Raw genomic sequence first — 17,750 nt, 5'->3', positions numbered from 1 at the left:
TGGGGGAGGTGAAAATGGGAACAGGGGGACCTGTGGCCCTGGGGTTTCTGATAACAGCACCAGTGGCATCTGATATGAACCTGTTGGGGACAGGGCTGTCCCTCAACCTTTGGAAAGGAGCAGTTTCAAAGAACCTCCCTTTGTGGATAAGTTTGCGTCTGGGTGGGGTGGGGTTCATCAGGCACCTTTTGATTAACTTCCCCAGCAGGGCCCTTCCCCAGCAGAGCCCACTATTTATTTAGTTATTTAGAGATGGAGTATTGCTCTGTCGTCCAGACTGGAGTGCAGTGGCAGGATCTCGGCTCACTGCAAACTCCACCTCCTGGGTTCATGCCATTCTCCTGCCTCAGCCTCCCGAGTAGCTGGGACTACAGGCGCCCGCCCCCACGCCCAGCTAAAAAATTTTTTGTATTTTTAGTAGAGACAGGGTTTCCCTGTTAGCCAGGATGGTCTCGATCTCCTGACCTCATGATCTGCCCAGCTCGGCCTCCCAAAGTGCTGGGATTACAGGCGTGAGCCACCACACCCAGTCAGAGCCCACTATTAAATACCGTGTCCCACGGGACTTGAGATGCAAGATTTCAAGACCCAGAGCAGGAAAACCCCTTGAGAGAGAATCACCTGTTAACATAATTCCAGCTCTCCTTCAGGGGTGTTTTCTACCTCCAAACTCCACTACTCCCAGCTGTTTGACTTCCAGGAATGTCCATATTTGGAGTAAAGTTGCAGCCAGGACCAGGACAGGCTTGGCTGTAGTTTTAGGAGATAGACCATTTTGTTTTTACATCATGGATGACATCCAAATTATCTCTCCATCTTGAATTTCAGAGAGAATGTACCTTTTTTCACATGTAACTTACATCAGAATTTCTAGAAGACTCATCCTGGACCTTTTAAAAATACCATACCAGAGGATCTAAAGTACCTAACAGGCTAAATCCCAATGAAACCTGCCTCATGCATTACACAGAAGGAACAACTGAGGCTAGAAGGGCCAGTGACATGTTTGTGGGCATATTTCTTGAGGACCAGAACGTCACACCACCACAGGGGTTCTTCATCGTCTACTGAGATTACATTGCTGGGTGAGCTGAACAGTTGGTTTTTTGTTTTGTTTTGTTTTAAGACGAAGTTTCGCTTTCATTGCCCAGGCTGGAGTGCAATGGTGTGATCTTGGCTCACTGCAACCTCTGCCTGGGTTAAAGCAATTCTGCCTCAGCCTCCCAAGTAGCTGGGATTACAGGCATGTGCCGCCACCACACACAGCTAATGTTTTGTATACCATGTTGGCCAGGCCAGTCTCAAACTCCTGACCTCAGGTAATCCACCTGCCTCAGCCTCCCAAAGTGCTGGGATTACAGGCGTGAGCCACCGCACCTGGCCAACAGTTTTAAATTGAAGGACAGTGAAGGCCGTTGTCTCTGCCTGCTATGATGTACCAGGAACCTCGAGTGCCTCTGTCCTCTCTGTTCTCAGACTGCTCCTGTTCCACATGGAGGGAAATGTAGTGCCAGGTCTTTTAGAAAGTGGACAGTTTCCTTAAAGCCTGAGGCAAGTGCCCAGCCGCTTTGTCTCCAGAGGGAACAACACTGTCCTCCCACAGCGCTCCCTGAGTGGGCTGGGAAGTAGGGCTGCCCTGTGGGAGCGCAAGAGGGAGTTTCTTCAGCTCATTTCAGTTGCTGTCCACCCTGCATTTCATTGAGGGGACTCACAATTTCATACTGTTTCCAGGATGTAGGCCCAGGTCTGCAGGTCTGGTCTTACGCAACCTGCAGCCTTAACTTCCCAGAGCACAGGGACTGTGAGAGGAAACCCCAGCCATCCCTACCTCCAGGAGAGTGGTCCTCGCCTCCATCCAGTCCTTTACAAAGGACTCCCGGAGGCCTTTTCTGGACTCTGCCTACTCCAGGCCCAGTCGTTTGGCCATTTCTTTTACATCTGATGAGTGAATTTGTAAAGCAACAAATCACAGTGATTCAGCAGACTGTCACCACTCACCTTTTCTTTGGATTCTTGTGATGTATTTAACCTCTCATGAGTCCAGTTTCTCTAGCATTCTCCCTTTTTCCTGTATTGGCCAACACTGGCCCCCGCGGGCTCTCTCCCAACCCCCAAATAGAGTGACAAGACAAATTTGGAAACAACTTTCTTTACGAGAATCTTGAGTTCCTAATGAGTCTGACCTGGAGTGGGCTAGACCAGTGCCAATACTCCAGGAGTGCAGATGGGGGAGATGAATGGCAGTGTGGGGCAGATGGGGGCATCGAGGGTGGCTGAGTGAGTGTCCTAATAATTCCTAGACCTATGGTCCCTTAGGAACCGCGTGGCCATCACACTGACCATCTCGACCTGTTGGGATGAATACTAAAAGGTGGCTGTTCTCTGTCTAGTCAAGGTCGGTGAATGGGAGTCTGGCCAGCACTGGTTGGGCCGGGAGGGATGCTATGACACCTGCCTGACTCTGCCCAGAAACAGAGGAGGACAACTGGAACCGGGGGTCTACTCTGGCTTGGAGAGTGATTCAGAGAAGGCCCTGAATGCCCCTCACTTTCCTCCCGAGGAGCTCTTCTGCCTGCCTCAGCGGCTACAGCAAGAGTATGAACTTTGGGGTTCAGGCCTGGCACTTGGGGTTCAGGCCCAGCACTACTCACTAGCTGTCACTTGGTCTCTCTGAGCCGCATTTCTGTTATGTAGGTGGAGGCCCCTTCCCACAGGATTGTGAGGAATAAAGACAGCACACGCTGAGGACCTGGCGCAGAGCAGACCCTTAGTAACGGGAGCTAATACTGGGATACAAACAGCCCGGGGTCTTCAAACCACCCAAAGAGCCCTCCCTGAGGGGGAAATGGTCTTGCTCTTCCTCTGCCATAGCCTTCCTCGGCAGAACACACCACCTGGGGGCTGCTGTGTCTTGTTTGCTTTTAAATTTTCAGTAACTTGGTACCAGCTGTTACAGTATTTCTACCTCACTGCCAGGAAGCTGCCTTCCTCCCACTGCAACGCCACCTGTCAAAAGCAGAGAGCCTGTGCGCGCCTTCTTTTTAGACAAAAATAGTTCTCAGATCACCTGCGGCCTTGCCAGCTCTGATGGAGATCATCTCAACCTGTTTCCTCACTTCCCCTCCCAAACCCTTGCTCCAGGTCTCCATCCAGTCTCTGCCTCCTCCGGATCTGGAGCTTCCTCCAGTCCTTGCCCAGCTTGGGCACCTGAATCTCTGCAGAGATAGCCCCACCACGGGAAGGAGGCATAGGGGCTTCCCTGACATCAAGAGAAGAGGACACAGGATCCAAGAGTGGAAGAGACTGTGGTTCCCCAAAGCTTCCCAGTGCACTTGAGGGTTCACACTCCGTCCCACCACATGGTAACACCCTGCCTGGGCAGTGGAGCCTCCACCTCTGCCCTCACCTCTTCCTTATTGTGATGGTCCCCAAAGGGCTGCATACAGAGATGGAGAGAATGACACTGCCCAGGTAACCCTCTCATATACACTGACCCCTTTCTTCCTTGCTGAAGACCTCAGCTAGCTCTGCCTTCTTCATTTTGTAGATGCAGCACGGCTGGCTCTTATAAGAGGTCAAACAGTAGACAACCTCTAGGCCTCTGTTTCCTTGTGTGTTAACCGGGTCATGGAGAGGAGCTGGATAAGCTGCTCTCTGACATCCCCTCTAGCACCATTTGGTGACTTAACTTGGACAACAGCTACATATGGGAAATATTAAAAGTAAGCACGGCCACAGCAGCAGCTGCTGGGGCCTCCGGCTAGCCCAGGCCCTGGGAGAGCCAAGAGGGAGGGCCTCAGGCGGGCATCCTACCCTTCAGAGGGAGGCTCCTGTCTTGTTGCTGCTTCTGGTTCCAAGACGCCTTCCCCAGGACCATGAGTTTGAGGAGCGTTCAGGCATAATACAGGCAGCTCCCAATCTGCTCTAGAAGAGGGGAAGTTTCCATAGTGCAGAGACACTCTCCTTGCTACCAAGAAAAGGTGTCCGTGAGCCCCTCCTGACAGACGAGGAGATGTGCTGAGGCCTGTCTCCTGCAGCCCCTGGCTTCCTGTCCCAGTGATGTGCTTCCACAGCCAGTAGAGGACTGGAGCCTGAGGGCCCTGAGCACTCACCTGTGTCAGGAGGCGCTGCACAGCCAGTCCAGGACTAGAGCCCAGAGTCCCTGAGCACACACCTGCCCCAGAAGGGAGGTAGGGGCAGAGCAAGGGTTCAGCCCAGGAATGGAATGAAACTGCTGAGGGGGCTCCAGAGAGAAGCCCGCCCACCTGCTAGACTCCCTCTGGTGTTCCTGTAATGTTCCTCCCAGCTCCCCCAGCTCTTCCTGATAAGGGAGACTTGGTTTCCTCAGGGAAGAGATGGGGGAAGAGTGGGCCTGGGAGGGAGGCTGGCATGACAGTCGGGACCCCATTCTCACCAGCTCCAGTTGCCTCTCGGACTCAACATTCATGAAGCATCTACTCTGTGCCAGGTACAGCACTAGGCTTTTTCACAAGCACTGCCTCATCCTCACAGCAACCCCAGGAAGAGGGCATTACCACCCACATTTTATAGGCCAGGAAGCTGAGCTCTAGCAAGGTGAAGGGACTTGCTCGAGCTGGCTCACATGAGTTATTAGCAGGGCTGGGACTTGAATCCAGACTCTGGGGTCACTGCCCCATGCTCTATTCCTGTGCTGTGTCTCCTCCCTCCTCTGCCCTGCCTAGAGAAGCAGGAGTCCCAGCTGGGCTCTAGGGACAAAATGACTTAGGTCAGGTCCCTCAGGTGCATTTGGCAGGCTGACCCCTCTGTAACCCACCATCTGCTGGCCCAGCATTGAGCCCAGGCTGGGAACACAAGCAAGCAGGAGATCCCTTAAGAGGTCTGTTCCCTGGGCTACCCAGCCAGGTGGCCTCCAGCCGGCCTCTGGGAGCAGAGTCAGGGTATAGCTTCCAGGGACAGGAAGCCAAGGCTATGCTTTCTGAGGTGTCACTGGCAGCAGCAGCCCTGTCCTTCCCGAGTCCTGCTTCAAAGCTGCTCAGGTTTGGTTGGGAGGGGGAAGAGGAAGAGTAACAGCCAGAAGGATGGAGCCACGAGCAGAACAGACTGGAGCAGCACGGATGTAGCAGAGTTCCAGCTATTCACCTCAGTTCTGCTGTGGGCAAAGAGGCTGGGCTGGCTTAAAGCTAACATCCTTAGTTCACTTCCTTCGAGTAACCAGTCAGTTCAAAGTGGGGAAAAAACAGGGCACTCGACAGATGGATCTCAGGGCAGGGAGGAAGAGTCAGAGACCCACCTGGGCTTGAATCACCGTGTGGGTCAGTTTCTTCATCTGCAACATGGCTCATGTTGGAATCCATGGCTGTACAAAGTTCTTCCAGTTCCAAAAGCCCATGAACTTAGACTTCTCACAGAGTTCAAGTATTTGGACCTGAGACTCCAAGCAGGTCACCCAAAGATTCAGAACTTAGAAGCTCCCCTAATACTCAGCCTTGCCCACCACACCTTGAGCCTGAAAAAGGAAGGAAGGAGAGGGAAGTCCAGAGGGCGCAGAATTCTTCAGTGGGGAAAGAGGATCTGGGGCAGGTATCTGGACCCCTTAGAAGCAAGGGGCTGTGGGACTGATCTGGAAGCCTCCCCCAGGGGTCTGTGACAGTGGGGCCAGGCTAAACCTACTGGGCAGGAACAGCTGACCACTATGGGGCCCACCCAGTCCAGCTGCTGTCCACTCAAGTAGTGGCAGGTTTCAGGTCACACCCAGGCCTCTCTCCTCTTCCCCTCCCTTCAGAGCTACCATTGTGTCAGGCCAGCCTGGTGCGGTCTGAGCTCCTGCCCTTCCACCCCTTGTCCTATACTCCTCTTCTCCCATGACTTGGAGGCAGCAGACGATCCTGTCCCCTTCCTGGCCCCTTGCCCATCACTCTCTCCTCAAGGTAGATGGCTCTGCTATCCCTGTCTTCCACTTCTCAGCAGCCTTGCTCCCTCATCAACACTATTGCCTGGGCTGGTACAAGAGGAGGAGAGCAGCCAAAACAGAAAGCAGCTGGTCCAGCCTCCAGGTTGGAGCTGCTGTGTGTGGATGGAGGTGTGAGGGAGGAGGGGCTCCAGATGAAGCAAAAGGATAGATCTGTAGGGGCGGCACCCCTCTTCTTGATAGCTCACTCGTCCGTCCTCCACCCAACACTACTGTGCAGCAGAGGGTGGTGGGGTGAAGGAGCATGGAGAAGAGGAAGGGCCTCACTTGGAGCTGGGGGCTGAGTGGTCTGAGTGGAGGAAGGTGGTGGTGGTGTAGTTCTGGAAGAGAGGCTGCAGGAACATGCCAATGGTGCCAAAGACACAAACAAAGACAAAGATCCAGAGGAAGAGGCGGTCGATCACCATGGCGACGTACTTCCAGTCCTCACTCACCTGGATGGAGGAGACGGAGGAGGCCCAGGTCACGTGATGCAGGATGGGAGGCAAACATGTATAAACGGGTCCCACCACGCAGACACACACCCCACTCCTCTCCTGCCGTGATCCCAGAATGACCTTGCTGAAGCATGGCTCTGATCTTAGTAAAAGCCTCCGGTGGCCCCACTGCCTTCAGGGCCCATGCAAACTCCCAAGTCGGGAATCAAGACCCACCCATGACAAATATGAGCCTATCTCCTCCTTCTCCCACCGCATAACATAGCCCTACCAAACCCCAGTGTGTCCTCCCAGGTCTCTGTGTCTTTGGGTTTCGTTTATGTCTGGAAATCCTGAGCTCCCTTTCTCTACCTGGTATCCTCCTACATATCCTTCAAAGCCCAAATCAAACATCACCTTCTCTGAAGGCTGCCTCGACCCCCAGATCAGCATGAACTATTGGCTGCTCTGGGTTCCCTCTGCACTGTGTACATGTCTCCATCACAGTATATTTACTGTACTGTATTGTTTCAATTTGCATGCCTGTCCCCCTACTAAGCTACAAATCCCCAAACAACAAGGACCCTGATTCATCTTTGTCATCTCAGCATCTGGAACAGAGTGTTGAGTAAATGGCTGATGCTTTAGTGAGTAAATGGCTGCCTCAGCCAGCCTGGCTCCTTTTACGATCACACATTGAGCCCCATCCAACCACACCACAGTCCCCAGAGGGTGAGGACCAGGTCCCAGATGTGAACAAATCAGTCAAAAAGGTAATCCTGTCTGTGAGTTTGAGAGCCAGTCACAAGGCTTGCACAAAGGGCCAGCGTCTCCTCAGAGCTGCTCCATTCCTGCCTGAGTCTGGGCCTTTGTGCACGTGTTCATCTGGAGCCCGGCCAGCTCGGGGTGGGGAGACAGCCACTGAACATCTTTATTTAGGCAGCAGCTGAAGAACTCATTCGAGTGGCAACTGTGCCTGTTATATACCTGGCACCATGCTACACACTGGGGATGCGAATGAACAACAGAAACGCATCCAGTGGTTTCCAGTCTACTGAGGGAGGCGGAGCAAAAATAAGCACAAATTTAAAAATTCCACACTGGCAAACAAAGGACTGAGATGAAGAAGAGGAGGAGGTATCATTTAGAGTGTGGTCTGGGAATGCCTTTTTGAGGAGGTGAGATTTAAACCAAGGTCTGATGAGTGAGAGAGAACCAGCTGCATGAGGAAAAAGTTGAATAAAGAAACAATCAGACAAACCCAAACGGAGGGACATTCAGCCCACCTGGACCCTTTAAAAACGTTTATGCCATGAAAGACAAAGGTGAGGAACTGTTCCAGATTCAAGGAAACTAGAGACACAACAACTAAATGTAATTTGAGACCCTGGATTAGGACAAGGGTGGGGGGTGATGCTACAAAGGACATCACTGGGACAATTGGGAAAATTTAAATGTGGAATTTATATGAGATAAAGATATCAATGCTAAATTTCCAGAAGTTGATGACCGAACCTGGGTTATGCAAGACAATGTCCCTGTTCTTAGGAGAAACACACTGAATTATTTGGGATAAAGGGTCACAGTGTCTACAATTTACTCTCAAATAGTAGAGTGAAAGTTAATAATTGTAATGATTTTTTAAAAGAAAAATCAGGGCATCTCAGGCAGAGGGACCGATGCATGCAAAGGTCCTGAGGCCACAAAAGAGCTTGGTTTGCTTAAGACAAGATAAGCCAGGCCGGGCGCAGTGGCTCATGCCTGTAATCCCTCCACTTTGGGAGGCTGAGGCAGGTGGATCACCTGAGGTCAGGGGTTCGAGACCAGCCTGACCAACATGGTAAAACCCATCTCTACTAAAAATACAAAAAAAATTAGCTGGGCGTGGTGGCGGGAACCTGTAATCCCAGCTACTCTGGAGGCTGAGGCAGGAGAATCGCTTGAACCCAGGAGGCAGAGGTCGCAGTGAGCCGAGGTCATACCATTGCACTCCAGCCTGGGCAATAAAAGCGAAACGTCATATCAATTAAATAAATAAATAAATAAATAAACAAACAAACAAAAGATAAGTCAGTGACCAGTGACCTGGGCAAGGAGGGAAAGGCATGAGCTGAGAGGGCGACATTGTTTGGATGCAGGAGCACAGGAACTAAAACAGGGAGACTATTAGGAGACTCTTGCCCTAGACCAGGCAAGAGCTGATGATGTCCTAGAATCAGGGTGTTAGCATGGAGATGCTGAAAAGTGGATGAAGCTGAGAATTACTTTGGGGTTGTGACAGGACAAGACTTCTGATGACTTGGACAGAGAGGGAGGTGAGAAAGGACAGGGTCAAGGATCACTCCGAGTTTTCGGTCTGAGCCATGGAGTGAATGGTGATGCCGTGTACTAAAAACTGGTGGAGGAGCAAGTTGGTGGTTAGGATGTACACCAAATACTCGGTTTTGAGCATGTTGAGTTTGAGGTGCCTGTGAAGCATCCAAGTAGGTCACCACATCCTCAGCACCTAGCTCAATAAATGCACAATACATGCGTGACTGCAGCAGGAGAGGTGGAGGCGGTAACCGCAGCCTGCTGAGTCCCTGAATCCCAGCATCTCCACTTGGCCTCAGCTGGCTCTAAGGTTCCCACCCCATCTCCTCTAGTGTTTGCCTCCCTCTTCTTCCATCAAGATTGTAAGATGTTCCCTGGCCCAAGCTTCAGCTCCAACCCATCTCCTGCTGTCCAGGGAAACAGATCTCTGAGGCCCACACCGCAATGCCCTTCCTCATCCCCCAGCCGAAATGGCAGCTGTCCCAGAGGAAACCTGGCCAGTCACCATGGCAACAGCTGAGTCTCAGCCTGGAACCAGCCAGGTAGCCAGAGACTGACCACAGGGTGGGTCTGGCCCCTGCCCAAAGTGCGGGGGGGCAGGGGTGGATGTCAACCTATCATATCTCCCCTCAACTCTTGGTTCAGTCTCAAGGAAGCTCTTAGGGAACGCTGTAGAAGAAGTCAAAATCCGGGTGTGCAGAAAGCCTGGGGAAGGGGCCAAGGAGCCCTCTCCTTCACCCACCCCAATCTCCATAAATATTTCAGGAGGCCATCCCCTGGGACTCAGAAGAGCAGGGATATTGATTTGGGACTCCATCCTCTCCGCCACAAGCAGGCTCCTGGAATCTCTAACCCCACCACCAACGCCACCCCTCCCCCAACACACACAACTCCTACTGTCCTCAATTTTGCCCCCTCCTGCCCTGGGGTGCACAAAGGACTCATCTCCACTGGTGCTAAGAACTGCAGGTTAACAACTTGGATGTGGGCATGCAAGCAGCAGTGAGGGACTCTCGGGGTCACGGCCACAGGCTGGCTGCCAACCCTAAAGGGCCTCCTCATGTTTCAGGCCTCCCTACCCATATAACGATGCCCAGCTCAGGGATTTTGCCCTGGGTGCTAGCCCTCAGGAAGCAGCAAAGTCGTCATCCACCAACCCCAATATAGGCCGCACCATCTCCCGGAAGCCAACCCAGAAGGGCCCTAGCCAGCGCCCAGACCCGCAACACAGGCCTGACTCACATTTCCCTCTCCTGCACTCCTACTAGGTCTGCATGTCTACAGAACGCCGCTGCTTTCCAGACACCCGGGCCCTGGCAGACCGTGTATCTCACGCCTGGGGTCCCAGCCTGCGGCACTCACGCTCTGGTCGTCGTCCTCGCTCCGCATGTGGTCTGCGATGAAGCGCACGCCGTCCACCGCCTCCCGGAGGCCACAGCCACACGGCTCCCCTGAGCGCCCCGGGCCCGCCACCGGTGCAGGCTCAGCCCCGAAGGCCCCAGCCAAGCCCTGCACTGACGCGCGGTTGACGAAGCACGTGCAGGAGTCGGCCCCAGGGGCTTCGCGGAAGAGGAGGGCTCCGGCGCCCTCGCGCTCACGCTGACGTCTCCGCAAGCGCAGGCGCTGGCGGGCGCAATGGTGGCGTGGCTGCTGCATGAAGAGCAGCGCGGGCAGCTTCTCCAGGAAGACAACCTTCACCCAGGGCGCCATGGTGTGCGTGGTGGGCGAGCGATGGTGCACGTTGAGCACACACACGCTGGTGACGATGGAGAAGGTGACAAGCACCATGGTGAACATGAGGTACTTGCCGACGAGCGGCACGTCGAGGGAGGTGGGAGGCACGATCTTAGAGATGAGCAGCAGGAAGACCGTGAGCGCCAGCAGCACTGAGATGCACAACGTCATCTTCTCGCCGCAGTCGGATGGCAGGTAGAAGACAAGGATGGCTAGTGAGGTGATGAGCACACAGGGGATGATGAGGTTGATGGTGTAGAAGAGCGGCTTGCGGCGAATGATGAAGTCATACGTGATGTCCACGTACGTGGAGTCGTCGGGGTTCTCATTGCGCCGGCCCGGCAGTGCCACGATGTCCCACTCACCACTAGGTGTGAAGTCGTCCAGGCTGGCCACGTCACTCTTCAGCACCAGGTCGATCTCCGTGCGGTCGTAGGTCCACGAACGGAACTTCATGGTGCAGTTCTGCTGGTCAAATGGGAAGTGCTTTACTTCAATCTTGCATGCGCTCTTGTAGATGGCAGGCGGCAACCAGAAGATGCTGCCGTCATAGGAGACCACGGCATTGGAATAGAAGGAGACCTCGTACATGCCGTCAGCACTGCCAAGGGATGGGCACAGTCAGCCCTGGCCTAAGCATTCCTTCCTCCCTACCCATCAACCCAGCCCCTAGTTGGAGGACAGCAAAACCAGAGGGAGACATGGGGAAGGGACACCTAGGTCTGAGAGTAACCTCCAGGAGTATGGAGAGGTGGAGCAGGAATTGAGCAAGAAGGGGATATGGGGGGTGGTGGTTAGTAACTAGAAGAAGTGTCCTGGTCAGAAGGCCTGTGTGACACCTCGCAGGTAGAAGGGGGTGGTGGATAGACGGAGGGGACACGTCTGCTACTTGTCACATATTGTATAAGCTGGTTGATCTTCATGAGGGGGGAGAAGTTGGGGGAGCCAGGAGGCCAGTGTGAGGAGCCCCAAGCAATGGAAGGGGACAGGGCATGGTCCCATCAGTTGAGGAAGGTGGCTTTGCACCTTAGAGATGAGATGGATTATTGCAGGAGACAGGATAGAACCTGGAGGAGAAACTGGGACATTAAAGTTCTTTGATCCTTCCCAGGCTTCCAGGAAAGCCTGTTACTGAATCAGTTGAGGCACTGGGGGCTGTCAATACTTGTTTGTATCCCTACCACATCATCAAATACATACTGGGAGTCCTAACTGGCTGGGAGTGGGCTGGTCACTGCCCAGGTCACCTTGGCTGTCCACACTGTACCTTACTGGTCTGGGTCTGTCTGTCTAGGTAGTGACTGTATATCTATTACAAGTCCCTCCCCTCCCACAGCATAAGTTAATTTCTCTTATTTTCCCCATAACCCCTTCCCTCCCTGAGCCCTCCAATCGTCTCCCCCAACCTTCCCATTGCTCCTACTTGTTGTACAGGACCACATCTGGGAGCCAGATGTGTTTGGAAGGGAGCCGAACTTTCTTCATATTGTCAAACTCTTCAGGTTTCCAGGTGAGGCGATAATCTTCCCACTCCTGGGAAATGAGAGAGGGAGGCAGTACCAACTTCTGCCCTGGGAGGGGCTCAAGGTTAAGGAAATGAACTAGAGGGGGCCCATATGGCTTGAGGGAGCTTTTAAAAGCCAGCCTCTTCCCCACAGTGACTTCTCTGCCCATCAAGTGTAGCTCATACGGTACTTTCTCATTTAATTTGCACAGCTAGGCCAAAGTACAGTATTAGAATCTATGTTTACAAATGAGAAAATGAATCTTGGAGAGTTTAATATGTTTAAAGTCACAAAGCTGGTAAGTGCCATGATTCAAATCCAATTATTTAGGACTCCAAACTCTATACCTTTCTGCCTCTTTTGAGAGATTAAGAAAGAAAAAAGCACATGGGGGAAAAGTTGGAGACAGAAGGCCAGGGGTGTGGGTAGAAGAGAGCACTTATGCTTACCTGGGTCAGCCAGACATTGGTGGTCATGATCTGCTCCCGCTCATGCTGCAGGGAGGAAGAGAGGCTGCCGAGAAGGCCCCTCAGCCTGTGGGCTCACTGCCACCACCCAGGGTCCCTCTCACACCTCCCCAAACCTTGGAAACACCAGAGGAGGAAGCACACCAGCATTAACACATTTTGGCGGGGCTGACTTTAGTAGCTGGGCAGAGAGTCTGGGACCCCCACTCACCACACTGATGAGCTGGGCCAGTGATACCATGAGCTGTACTGTGACCAGCTCAGAGCCATTGGTGGCTGGGCGGATAAGCTTGTTGTAGCGGGAAGGATCCAGGAGATGCTCCACCAGCCGCTCCTCTGTGTCTGTACCCCACACCCCTGGGCAGGGGAAAGGCAGGAAGAAAGTAAGCAAGCAGGCAAGGAGAACCCATCCAACATCCCACTCTCCCCGGGCAAATGGAACAATCCAGGCCCAACCAGTATCTGCCTATGTCCCTAAGGATACTGCAAAATGCTTAGATTACCCCCAGGGAAGCCCCAGATTAACGTCTTCGTAGAAAAGCCCCTCTCTGAGACCACTGACCAAGGAGTCCAGACAGCCCAACAGAGATGCCTTGAGACTAAGAACCCACTCTGCAAAGATCCGTGGAGACCAGCTCTTCCCCCAGAGTCTCAGAGGGCAGTTTGAGATTTCTGCTTCCATGGTTTCCCCAGCAAATACCTATGAGTCAAGGGAGGTTTTGTAGGGCGGTGAAAGGGAACAGTTATTTGTCCCAGTTATTTGTGTCCCACAACACACGCCCTTTCTCCTGCTGATTGAGAAGGAGAAAGCATATGTGTGGTGGGACACAAATAACTGTTCCCGTTCACCATTTACATGTGCAAATGGCATTATGTGCCTCACATAATGACACGTGACTGTGGTCACGACGCCATCCTCCCCTCTCCCTAAAGGCACTGAGTTGGAGTGGAATAGCTGGGCTGCCTAAGCTGTGGGTCAGGCATATATCTAGCCCCAAGTTTCACACACACAGCAGCCCACCCCCAGAGGTGGCCTGTAGGTGTGGAAAGCTCATTCGGTTGTGCATTCCTTTCGTGCCTGCCCTCCCCACAGTGCACCCCCCTCTGCAACTCTGCACGAACACACCCCTTCCCATCCCCTCAGAGTTCCTTCCTAGTCCTCAGCCTGGCAGAGCTTCTTCCCTTCCAAGTCTCCTGTCCCACTCTACAAGAGGGTTGAAAAGTCCGTTCCTTTCTCTCCCCTTCTCTGCCCCTGTGGGGTGACGAGAATCTGGAGCCCAATGTGGGGGATGGGAACCGATGGGGAGCCCAGGGAGGGGTGCTGGACCAGGTACCTTTCTTGAGATAATGATTCACAAAAAGTCAGATGGCATCTTAGCGCCCTCAGAGCCGGCCCTCCTGCCACCCCAGAACACCTGGGGAGATCCCCTGCCTCCTTGCTCTCTGTGCCTGCACCACCCCTACCACCGCTGGCCAGGTTTCCATCCCTTTTTTGCTTCACTTACTCCTTCGAGTATTGTTTCCTTCCCAGTGCAGCCTCCCAGGTGCTCTCTGCAGTCCCGGGGGCTCTCCCCTAACCCCCAGCAGACTCTCCCACCTCTAGGGAATCCCTTCTTCCACCTTCCGGCCTAGCAGGGGTGAGTCAGAGCACGCCGAGTCTTGGGCCGCTGGCTGGGGTAGGAGAACCTGGCCAGTGCCCGTCTTTCCCTTACCTGAGCACAGCCGGAGGAGGCCGAAGCCAAGGAGCAGCGCCACGGGGCCGCAGCGCCGGGCCATGCCGCGGGCATAGCTCGCTACCTCGCCTACACCGGCTGGAGCGCGCCGCCGGAGGGAGGGCCGCGGGCGGGGCGCTGTCCGTGGTGCTGAAGCCGCGCCCGCCTGGAGCTGGGCCCAGGTGGTGCCGGGCGCCGCGGTGGTTCCTGAGGCTCAGGGAGCCGGCTGCGAGGAGAAACCAGCTTCTCGCCTATCCCGGTCTGAGCAGGCGGAGGCTTTTCCGGCTGCTCTTCCAGGGAATACAATTGGGACGGTGAGGGGGAGGAGTCTGCGCCCCGGAGGCGGAAACGCTGGTTCCCAGAAAAAAAAAGGGGGGTCCCTGGGTGGGATAGTCTTCGATTGGTTCTGCCCGGGTAGGGTGTGGGTGAGGTAGAAGAAGGGCTGTCCGGCACGGTGGAGGAGTTCTGAAGTCCTAAAGTTGGGGCAGGACCTGGAGCGTGGTCGGAGAAGGGACGCGAGACCCGCCGGGAAGCAGCAGCAGGAGTAAGACGAGTGGGTCAGGGCCTGCTTAGTACTGAGGGCCAGAGGGCCAGAACGAGGGTCGGGAGACAGGAGGAGTTTTCAGCCTCCTTTTTTCTCTTACCAAACCCAAATGATCCTGCTCCCCAGGTAGGCTGAGGATACAGCAGAGAAAATGCGTTTAGGCCCTTAAAGAGATAGGGGGCTGTGGGTTTGCTATTTTTAAGAAAGCAAACGGCTTTGGAGTCTTGGAACAGCATCCCCTCACTTGTCCCCTTCTCTACTTCCCTGAAGTCCCTAAAAGGCTAAGCTTCCTGCCCACCCACTGAGGGTCTACCTGAGGAGGTCTAGACTTGCCTGCAAAGAAGGTAGCCTTGAGGGTAAGAGTGGAAAGATGAATAGCCCCTATTCATCGGCCTTCCTCACCCCCTTCTCTTGACTCTAGCTGTTGGCTTCTGTGTGACTAGGGAGATCAGAGACCACTCACAGAGGCCTGACCAAGAGAGAAGCTAACACAAAGGAGACCAAGGATGAGAATCCTGAACTCTTAGCCCCTCTTTTTCCTTCAGTGGGTTTGTTGTCACTTTCAACCAAAATATTCCTAACGCAGACTTATCACACAGCAAGGCTCTGTCCTGTTCTGTCCCTGCTTACTTCAACCTCATCTGGGTCACTCCACCCGCAGCTCCACATTCCAACTATTGGCAAGGTCTTCAGGATCCTTGAACATTTTATCTGTGCCATCCCCCACACTTCAGGGACTTAAATGCATAGCTCTCTTTGGCTCTTTTATAACCCATGTTCCCCCTAATCACCTTCTACTTAACGTTGAGCATTTGGCAGGAATGTCAATTCCTCAAGGAAGCTGCGCTTGACCAAGGACTAGATCAGACACCTTGTTACATGTTTCCAGAGCATGTCCAATGAATAAATGAATCCACCTGAGGCAGTGGCTGCCTCTCTAGATTATGAATCAACACAGTCCCTAAGGGCTCAACAGGTAAGGAAAAGGGCTAGTACTGGACTGACACTTTTTAATGTGTAGGGAAAATTCCTTTCTAAAAGCTCAGCTAGGGGCCAGGAGAGGTGACACAAGCCCATAATCTCAGCATTTTCTAAGGCTGAGGCAGAAGGATCACTTGAGCACAGGCATTTGAAACCAGCCTGGGCAACATAATGGGATCACGTGTGTACAAAAAGTTTAAAAATTAGTCGGGCATGATGGTGTGTGCCTATAGTCCCAGCTACTCGAGAAGCTGAGGTAGGAAGATCTCTTAAGCCAGGGAGGTCGGGGCTGCAGGTTGGGGTGTGATGGCACCACTGCACTCCAGCCTCGGCAATGAAGCAAGACCCCATTTCAAAAACTAAACAAACAAATAAATAAAAGCTCAGCTAAAAACAATGTATTTACCATGTCCCCAGGTCGTGGAATTAAGGGAAGCAGCAGAAAAGTTCTAGAAGAGGACTGAAGGAGGAGGACTACAGACCCGATGATGCACATGGAAATGGGCATAAATCTGCACCACTTGCTCTGGGACACGCGCATGTGTAAACGCACAATAATCTCTTAAGAATTAAAGAAATCTTGGAACAAAGAAAAGGACTGAAGAAAAACCTTAAGGAAAAGGGAAGGAATGTGTGTGTAGTCTCTCTACTTAAGGAAAAGTTAGAGGGTGGGAAGACGATCTTCCTTCAACAATTTAGATCAACATTTGTTAGGTATATGTGGTTTGCCAGGAAACCACATGTGTGTTGTGGACCATATGTGTTGAGGACGCAGTGATCAAAAAGACTTAGTCCCAGCTATTAAGGAGATCACAGTTTGGCAGCAAATTATTATAGAATGTGGTGGCTGTTCTAACAGACATATAAAGAAAGTGCTATGGAAGCACAGAGGAAGAAGAGGTTAATAGTGTCTAAGAACCTAGAAGGGATGAAGATGAAAATTGAGATTTGAAAGGTGAGAAAGTCATTAAGACAAGGATGACTTAAAGGTATTCCAAACTCCTAAGAGATACAGGGAGTTTTGGTGGATGCAGAATGATTGAGGAAGGCTGTGAAAGTCTTCTCTTACAAAAATCTCTTTCTGTAATGGTTGCTTGTTTATGGGATGAGAAACTGGGGGGTTATTTGCTTGCTTAAAGCCTCTGGCTTTTCCTGATGCAACTTCCAGGCCAGTCTACCTTCTCTTCTCAAATCCCCCAGCTTTTGCTTCAAGTTTACTTCCAGCCTGGCAAGGAGTGAGTCTTCTGAGCACAACCACTCCGTGTCTAAGCAGGGCTGAAACACCCTCCTTCCTCATCTCTCCCACACATACTCGTTCCATACCCACCAAGAAGAAAGGCAGCCAGGAAGAGTGGACAGGTCCAGAACCACAGAGGGTGATGAACAGACGTAGAAGTATCAATCCTGAGGCTAAATAGTAATTGGGCAAAGTTTTGGTGAGACACTCCCATTGTCTCTGATGATAAGGAATGTTTTCTCTTGAAAGGCTTAAAATTGGTGGAAAGCGGTGGCTCACGCCTGTAATCCCAGCACTTTGGGAGGCCGAGGCAGGTGGATGGACTGAGCTCAAGAGTTCAAGATCAGCATGAGCAACTTGGTGAAACCCTGTTTCTACAAAAAAATTAAAACAATTAGCCAGGTGTGGTGGCATGTGCCTGTAGTCCCAGCCACTTGGGAGGCTGAGGAGGGAGGATATTGTGAGCCCTGGAGGTGGACGTGATTGCAGTGAGCCGAGATTGTGTCCCTGAATCCAGCCTGGGCAACAGAGCCAGACCCTGTCTCAAAAAAAAAAAAGGCGGAAAAAAAAGGCTTAAAATCAATGTTATTGTCCTTTATTTAAGGTGTTTTAGACTGAGTGTGGTAGCTCACGCCTGTAATCTTGGCACTTAGGGGGCCGAGGCGGATCACCTGAGATCAAAAATTCAAGACCAGCCTGGCCAACATTGTGAAACCTCTACTGAAAAATACAAAAATTAGCCTGGTGTGGTGGCACACGCCTGTAATCCCAGATACTCGGGAGGCTGAGGCAGGAAGAAATGCTTGAACCCGGGAGGCAAAGGTTGCAGTGAGCCAAGACTGCACCACTGCACTCCCAGCCTGGGCAACAGAATGAAACTCTGTCTCAAAA

General features: G+C 52.6%; 1 protein-coding gene and 2 long non-coding RNA genes across 3 annotated transcripts; 1 reads left to right on the top strand and 2 right to left on the bottom strand.

Moving 5' to 3' along the window:
* Positions 1–1,985: 1,985 nt before the first annotated feature.
* LOC112618224 lies at positions 1,986–4,769 on the bottom strand. The gene is made up of 2 exons (XR_003118044.1): positions 4,175–4,769; positions 1,986–4,127 (listed from the first exon to the last, which is right to left on the bottom strand). It is a non-coding gene; the product is annotated as an uncharacterized LOC112618224 (long non-coding RNA).
* A 168-nt stretch (positions 4,770–4,937) lies between these two features.
* Positions 4,938–14,425, bottom strand: CHRNB2 (cholinergic receptor nicotinic beta 2 subunit). The gene is made up of 6 exons (XM_025374989.1): positions 14,098–14,425; positions 12,597–12,742; positions 12,368–12,412; positions 11,837–11,946; positions 10,042–11,014; positions 4,938–6,384 (listed from the first exon to the last, which is right to left on the bottom strand). The coding sequence occupies exons 1-6, from the start codon at positions 14,159–14,161 to the stop codon at positions 6,214–6,216; spliced, it is 1,509 nt and encodes a 502-aa protein (XP_025230774.1). The 5' UTR covers positions 14,162–14,425; the 3' UTR covers positions 4,938–6,213.
* Positions 14,426–14,489: 64 nt separating this feature from the next.
* LOC112618227 lies at positions 14,490–17,416 on the top strand. Its single transcript, XR_003118046.1, has 2 exons — positions 14,490–14,650; positions 16,040–17,416. It is a non-coding gene; the product is annotated as an uncharacterized LOC112618227 (long non-coding RNA).
* Positions 17,417–17,750: the final 334 nt, after the last annotated feature.

This window comes from Theropithecus gelada, chromosome 1 (assembly GCF_003255815.1).
Source record: "Theropithecus gelada isolate Dixy chromosome 1, Tgel_1.0, whole genome shotgun sequence".
NCBI lineage: Eukaryota > Metazoa > Chordata > Mammalia > Primates > Cercopithecidae > Theropithecus > Theropithecus gelada.
Note: the sequence above shows the minus strand (reverse complement) of the source record. Positions and strands in the feature narration are given on the sequence as shown.

Excerpts from the sequence above, each read along its gene's own strand:
- CHRNB2 (XM_025374989.1), bottom strand. The coding sequence starts at position 14,161 with ATGGCCCGGCGCTGCGGCCCCGTGGCGCTGCTCCTTGGCTTCGGCCTC. Across the intron at positions 12,743-14,097 it reads CCTCCTCCGGCTGTGCTCAG|GGGTGTGGGGTACAGACACA; the intron begins GTAAGGGAAAGA and ends TCCCCTGCCCAG. Across the intron at positions 6,385-10,041 it reads GCGAGGACGACGACCAGAGC|GTGAGTGAGGACTGGAAGTA; the intron begins GTGAGTGCCGCA and ends TCCTCCATCCAG.